Below are 7,198 nucleotides of genomic sequence, written 5' to 3'. Positions count from 1 at the left end.
ACTCCAAAAAAACGTGCAGCCTGTCCGTGGTACACAACTTTTCAACACCTCTGACTTACGAAATCCTGATGCATTGTGAGAAGAACCTGTCTAAACAACCTTTCCATCAACATGCAGGTGAAGTGTTTGAACATTCCACTCCCTGATAGGGTTGCTTAGGTTCACAACAGTTCCAAAGTTAGTCAGACAACTGAATAGAAGCAGTCGTGTTCCTGCGCTGAGGGCTCGTCCCGGATTTGAACCCGGGACCTCTCGCACCCAAAGCGAGAATCATAACCCTAGACCAACGAGCTACGAAAACCAAGACATCTGGGATGTCCCCCTCCAGTGAATGCTATTACCGTCTTCATCTAGCTTGGCCGCATTATTCGACCTGTGTTTTTGACCTTGACTCGTCTTCCGTGTTTGATCTGGCTTTGTAATTATTGTCTGGAACTCAAAAAAATGTGCAGCAGGTCTGTGGTCAACACCTCTGCCTTACAAGATCCTGAGGCATTGTGAGAAGAAACTGTATAAACAACCTTTCCATCAACATACAGATGAAGTGTTTGAACATTCCAGTCCTTGATAGGGTTGCTTTGATTCACAAAAGTTCCAAAGTTAGTCAGACAACTGAATAGAAGCAGTCGTGTTCCTGCGCTGAGGGCTCGTCCGCGATTTGAACCCGGGACCTCTCGCACCCTAAGCGAGAATCATACTCCTAGACCAACGAGCCACGAAAACCATGACATTTGGGATTTCCCCCTTCAGTGAATGCTATTTCCGTCTGCATTTAGCTTGACCGCATTATTCGACCGCATTATTCGACCTGTGTTTTTGACCTTGACTCGTCTTCCGTGTTTGATCTGGCTTTGTAATTATTGTCTGGAACTCCAAAAAATGTGCAGCCCGTCCATGGTACACAACTTTTCAACACCTCTGACTTACGAGATCCTGATGCATTGTGAGAAGAACCTGTCTAAACAACCTTTCCATCAACATACAGGTGAAGTGGTTGAACATTCCAGTCCTTGATAGGGTTGCTTTGGTTCACAACAGTTCCAAAGTTAGTCAGACAACTGAACAAAAGCAGTCGTGTTCCTGCGCTGAGGGCTCGTCCGGCATTGTGTTCCTATGCTGAGGGCTCGTCCGGGATTTGAACCCGGGACCTCTCGCACCCTAAGCGAGAATCATACCCCTAGACCAACGAGCCACAAAAGCCATGATATTTGGGATTTCCCCCTTCAGTGAATGCTATTTCCGTCGGCATTTAGCTTGACCGCATTATTCGACCTGTGTTTTTGACCTTGACTTGTTTGTCTTCCGTGTTTGATCTGGCTTTGTAATTATTGTCTGGAACTCCAAAAAATGTGCAGCCCGTCCGTGGTACACAACTTTTCGACACCTCTGACTTACGAGATCCTGATGCATTGTGAGAAGAACCTGTATAAACAACCTTTCCATCAACATACAGGTGAAGTGGTTGAACATTCCAGTCCTTGATAGGGTTGCTTTGGTTCACAACAGTTCCAAAGTTAGTCAGACAACTGAATAGAAGCAGTCGTGTTCCTGCGCTGAGGGCTCGTCCGGCATTGTGTTCCTATGCTGAGGGCTCGTCCGGGATTTGAACCCGGGACCTCTCGCACCCTAAGCGAGAATCATACTCCTAGACCAACGAACCACGAAAACCATGACATCTGGGATGTCCCCCTCCAGTGAATGCTATTACCGTCTTCATCTAGCTTGGCCGCATTATTCGACCTGTGTTTTTGACCTTGACTCGTCTTCCGTGTTTGATCTGGCTTTGTAATTATTGTCTGGAACTCAAAAAAATGTGCAGCAGGTCTGTGGTCAACACCTCTGACTTACGAGATCCTGATGCATTGTGAGAAGAACCTGTCTAAACAACCTTTCCATCAACATACAGGTGAAGTGGTTGAACATTCCAGTCCTTGATAGGGTTGCTTTGGTTCACAACAGTTCCAAAGTTAGTCAGACAACTGAATAGAAGCAGTCGTGTTCCTGCGCTGAGGGCTCGTCCAGGATTTGAACCCGGGACCTCTCGCACCCTAAGCGAGAATCATACCCCTAGACCAACGAGCCACGAAAACCATGACATCTGGGATTTTCCCCTCCAGTGAATGCTATTCCCGTCTGCATTTAGCTTGACCGCATTATTTGACCTGTGTTTTTGACCTTGACTTGTTTGTCTTCCGTGTTTGATCTGGCTTTGTAATTATTGTCTGGAACTCCAAAAAAACGTGCAGCCCGTCCGTGGTACACAAATTTTCAACACCTCTGACTTACGAAATCCTGATGCATTGTGAGAAGAACCTGTCTAAACAACCTTTCCATCAACATGCAGGTGAAGTGTTTGAACATTCCACTCCCTGATAGGGTTGCTTAGGTTCACAACAGTTCCAAAGTTAGTCAGACAACTGAATAGAAGCAGTCGTGTTCCTGCGCTGAGGGCTCGTCCGGGATTTGAACCCAGGACCTCTCGCACCCAAAGCGAGAATCATACCCCTAGACCAACGTGCTACGACAACCAAGACATCTGGGATGTCCCCCTCCAGTGAATGCTATTACCGTCTTCATCTAGCTTGGCCGCATTATTCGACCTGTGTTTTTGACCTTGACTCGTCTTCCGTGTTTGATCTGGCTTTGTAATTATTGTCTGGAACTCAAAAAAATGTGCAGCAGGTCTGTGGTCAACACCTCTGCCTTACAAGATCCTGAGGCATTGTGAGAAGAACCTGTATAAACAACCTTTCCATCAACATACAGATGAAGTGTTTGAACATTCCAGTCCTTGATAGGGTTGCTTTGATTCACAAAAGTTCCAAAGTTAGTCAGACAACTGAATAGAAGCAGTTGTGTTCCTGCGTTGAGGGCTCGTCCTGCGCTGAGGGCTCATCCGGGATTTGAACCCGGGACCTCTCGCACCCAAAGCGAGAATCATACCCCTAGACCAACTAGCTACGAAAACCATGACATCTGGGATGTCCCCCTCCAGTGAATGCTATTACCGTCTGCATCTAGCTTGACCGCCTTATTTGACCTGTGTTTTTGACCTTGACTCGTTTGTCTTCCGTGTTTGATCTGGCTTTGTAATTATTGTCTGGAACTCCAAAAAATGTGCAGCCCGTCCGTGGTACACAACTTTTCGACACCTCTGACTTACGAGATCCTGATGCATTGTGAGAAGAACCTGTATAAACAACCTTTCCATCAACATACAGGTGAAGTGGTTGAACATTCCAGTCCTTGATAGGGTTGCTTTGGTTCACAACAGTTCCAAAGTTAGTCAGACAACTGAATAGAAGCAGTCGTGTTCCTGCGCTGAGGGCTCGTCCGGGATTTGAACCCGGGACCTCTCGCACCCTAAGCGAGAATCATACCCCTAGATTGTTCAAGGGAACTATAACACCCCCTGACATTAACTAGGTTAGTCCCACACAGGGCGACTGCACTAAAGGTTCATTGAGAACCCAAACTTCGTCTTTGTTCTTGTGTAACACTGCAATTTTACATCCTTCTTTGCCTTTTTGGGTCTTAAGGAAAATTCAATTTGGGGTCCCAACACATCAGCAGTACCAGTACTATTGACTACTGTCAATGCTTGATCATTTGCACACCTACTGTAAATCTAACACACCCATTTTCAGTCTTAAGGTGTGTTCACACCAAGAGCGATGTCGCGCGTCGAGATTACATGTAAAGTCAATGCAAACACGCGATTTACTGCTTTGCGGCGCGATGGACGCGATGCTGCGAAAATCGCATCAACGCTCGAGTTGAAAATATTGAACTTTTGCAGCGACATCGCGTGACGCCATTCCGCAGCAGCCTATCAGTGTTGAGATTCTCCTGACGTCGCTGACGTCGCCGTCCTGGATCGCTCTTCTGCAAGATGGAAGACAAACTCATTGTTGCCGTGACAGCTCACCCCGTGCTTTACGACACGTCCTGTCGGTACAAAAAGGAGCAGGCGTGGAATAAAGTAAGCGAGGTGGCTGGATTACCTGGTAAGTTCTGTAAATATGTATTTGTTGCGTGTTTGCAGCTATTGGTTAGCATTAGCATAGCCCCAGTTAGCGTAGCTGGCTTTCGGCATAAAGTTACTGGTTTACTAGATTCAACAGTTAATTTACGTGTGTTCTTGTCAGTTGATGTGTGTCGCAGGAGATGGAAGAGGGACACATATATGAGGGAGAGGAGGAAGGGGACAGAGTCAAGGAGTGGGGCAGCAGCAGGGACAGCGAAGAAGTGGAAATACTTTGCGGTCCTGTCTTTCCTCGACCCCTTTGTTGCCCCCCGTGAAACAAGCGGGAACATGGGGGTGGGGGTCGAGGAAGATGGGGCCGTGGAGTACAGTGTAGGGTCCATGGAAGACGAGGGAGAGACAGCAGGCCCATCAGGGATTACCATCGGAGGTTTGTTGATGAATGAACACGCACACAGAAACGACATGGAAACTAGTTTTTGTATAAAATGATAACTGACTTGTATTGATGTGTCAGTACAGATATTTTTTCACAGCCTGCACAAAAAAATGTCAAAATAACTAATCTGTACTCTCACCTATACCAAACCTGCAAGTTAAAATGTGAAGAATGAAGGGCACTAAAACACCATTTGCTTTAAAGTGTTGTGGAGGATAGATATTGCTATGGCTAGAACAGTATGATGTATTAAATGACTACATCTGTAAAATGCTTTATGTGCTGTAATTGTTAGAATAACCTAGTCAATTAATATACTGTATGAACAAAAAAACTAAGACATGTTTGTCACTACTACAGCCCAAGCAGATTCTGACATTGAGCCAGAGTCTGCTGGTGCTCCCCCTGATGATGGTCCAGCTGTCTCTCCCGCTGCTGTCTCTGCTGCTTCCCCTGCTGCTTCAGTGCCAAGAGGTATGTACAAGACATATTTAAGATAGTTTAATAGATAATTAATTTAAGATATTTAAACAAAATATTAATTTGGATATTGAGTTACTTCTAACTATTGCATTTTTTGGACGGTAGTAGTTTCATAAAATGTTTTTTCTATTTCATACAGCGACGAAGAGGTCCAGGAAGAGAGCCAGGGAGGAGGAAAACTCCGCCGACTCCAACAACAGACGGGCGGAGTTGGAGGCTCTCGTCCTGGACACCCTAAACGGCCTGAAGCAGCGAGCTCAACCTGCTCCCCAACCTCCCCCCTCAGAGGATGAACTATTCCTCAAAAGCCTGGTTCCTTCCCTGGAGAAGTTGTCGCCCCAAATGAAGGCATACGTTCAATTTCAAATTCATAAACTTATTTATGAAGCTAGCACTGTTGGGCTCAATTTGGAACCTGCCGAGTAGCTTTTTAGCAATGGGGCAGCAATCACTGCAGGGAACGTATCAGACTTTTGAGGAATCATTCATTTTGTTCATGTGTCCCTGAGGCTCTTCCATGTTATATATTTTGTTTATTGTTTTTGTACATATACATATATATATATATATATATATATATTTTTTTTTTGTATGACAATTTAATTAATAAAATATAAAAATCTCAGCTGTCTTTCGTCTACTCTTACCTACAGTGAACATTCTCACCATGACTTCAGATATTTTTTGCACACCCACATTGTGTACTGTAAACTTTGATTCAAGCTGTGCAGAGGTTATTCACATAAACTAAACAACTTATTTTAACCTCTTAAAACACACTGTTCCATCTACGGGACGGGTCAGAGGTTGGAAGGTAGCCACAGCATTATGTGGGACACTGACTAATCATTTACAGGACAAAACAATACCAGAATAATATCAGATGGCACCATTGATATGATAGTTAGCATATTTATCATGTCATGCACATTTTATGTTTATTGTATTGTTGCAGACATGCCAAATTAAAGCTTTATTAAAGGCAGTCCCAGATAGCGGACACCACATCAGCCACGACCATGGACACAGTGGAGACCCCAACACGGAAGCTGTTGGCGATGGTCCTGTAGGAGTCACCAGTGGCCAGGTATCTGCATCATAGAAAACATTAAATTAAGCTGAGTTGTAGTGCATGCAGTGATACTTTATGTGGCAGTTTATATTTTATTTAGATCAGAAAATACACAAATGCATAGGCCTACAGTATGCATCAAATCCATACTCAAGACTCAAAATACAAAACAACCACAAAGACACAAATAAATGATCACATATGATATGTCATATGTGAAATGTAGATAGATAGATAGATAGATAGATGGATAGATAGACAGATAGACAGATAGATAGATAGATAGATAGACTTCATGTTTGAAAAGCGCTATACAAATAAAGAAAAAACGGCAACAATGAGGCTCACTGCTGAAGTTATGCCTGGTGTTTCGGTTTAACTGGTGACCGTGTTAACTGGTGACTTTCTCACATTACATTACGTTACGAGAAGTCAATGAGTTATCTGAACAAAACCAAACTTACATAAATGATTAGTTATTACACATATTATTGTGTATTTTTAAAGGATTAAACTACAATCAATGGCTTTTTTAAGAGAGTTATGAGAAAGTCACCTATTAACACGGTAACCAGTTAAACCGAAACACCAGCTGTGAAGCAACATTTCTCAGCAAAGCAGCAGCAGCTAAATCTCCCTGTCAGTGAATATTTATTGATTTTAACACAACAATGCACAGCTACTCACCGGAGACAGATGGACAGGGCAGCGGTGGTAGCAAATGTTGTTATCTCGACCATGGTTGAAGAGAAAAGAAAGCAATGTTGTTGTGCCGTGAAAATGGGCGGACTCGCGATGGCGCAATGACGTGAATGTACACAAAATGGTCACGCTTCAAAACTTGAGCAACAGCGCGACAGATTTTCATTTGTCGCGCGACAAAATCGCGTCCAACGCTCTTGGTGTGAACACCCCTTTAGTAGTTGTAGCAGTGTTGCTTACATCATACCAATGTCAGTCTGGTTCATTTTTACCCTTGTTTGGTTTTTAATCTTAAGAGGTAGCAAACTCACAAGAGTATGGCAGGCGGGAAGTGCAAAACAAAAAACAAACTGAAACACTTTTACAAAGCTTGAAACAAATTGACATTTTTGAAAACACTTTTACATATCACATAACAGAATGACACAAACAAAACACTTTTACCAAGGACAAAACTAATTTACACTTTAGAAAACAAATGTACAAGTGGCCACACACTCTTACGAGTGCTGAGACA

At 43.7% G+C, this 7,198-nt stretch overlaps 1 protein-coding gene and 2 non-coding genes across 3 annotated transcripts; 1 reads left to right on the top strand and 2 right to left on the bottom strand.

Annotated features, from left to right (window-relative positions):
- Window positions 1-1,120: 1,120 nt before the first annotated feature.
- trnap-agg (transfer RNA proline (anticodon AGG)) lies at window positions 1,121-1,192 on the bottom strand. The gene has a single exon. It is a non-coding gene; the product is annotated as a tRNA-Pro (tRNA).
- An 818-nt stretch (window positions 1,193-2,010) lies between these two features.
- trnap-agg (transfer RNA proline (anticodon AGG)) lies at window positions 2,011-2,082 on the bottom strand. The gene has a single exon. It is a non-coding gene; the product is annotated as a tRNA-Pro (tRNA).
- A 1,810-nt stretch (window positions 2,083-3,892) lies between these two features.
- On the top strand, window positions 3,893-5,333 carry LOC128366883 (transcription factor Adf-1-like). The gene is made up of 4 exons (XM_053327648.1): window positions 3,893-4,007; window positions 4,149-4,415; window positions 4,785-4,898; window positions 5,047-5,333. Exons 1-4 carry the CDS (start codon window positions 3,893-3,895, stop codon window positions 5,331-5,333), a joined length of 783 nt encoding a protein of 260 aa, XP_053183623.1.
- The last annotated feature ends 1,865 nt before the right edge of the window (window positions 5,334-7,198 follow it).

This window comes from Scomber japonicus, chromosome 10 (genome assembly GCF_027409825.1).
Source record: "Scomber japonicus isolate fScoJap1 chromosome 10, fScoJap1.pri, whole genome shotgun sequence".
In the NCBI taxonomy this organism is placed as follows: Eukaryota; Metazoa; Chordata; class Actinopteri; order Scombriformes; family Scombridae; genus Scomber; species Scomber japonicus.
Note: the sequence above shows the minus strand (reverse complement) of the source record. Positions and strands in the feature narration are given on the sequence as shown.

Bases quoted from the DNA above. Each gene is read 5' to 3' on its own strand.
- LOC128366883 (XM_053327648.1), top strand. From the start codon at position 3,893: ATGGAAGACAAACTCATTGTTGCCGTGACAGCTCACCCCGTGCTTTAC. The intron at 4,008-4,148 runs GTAAGTTCTGTA...TGTTCTTGTCAG, and splicing joins CGAGGTGGCTGGATTACCTG to TTGATGTGTGTCGCAGGAGA. The intron at 4,899-5,046 runs GTATGTACAAGA...TATTTCATACAG, and splicing joins TGCTGCTTCAGTGCCAAGAG to CGACGAAGAGGTCCAGGAAG.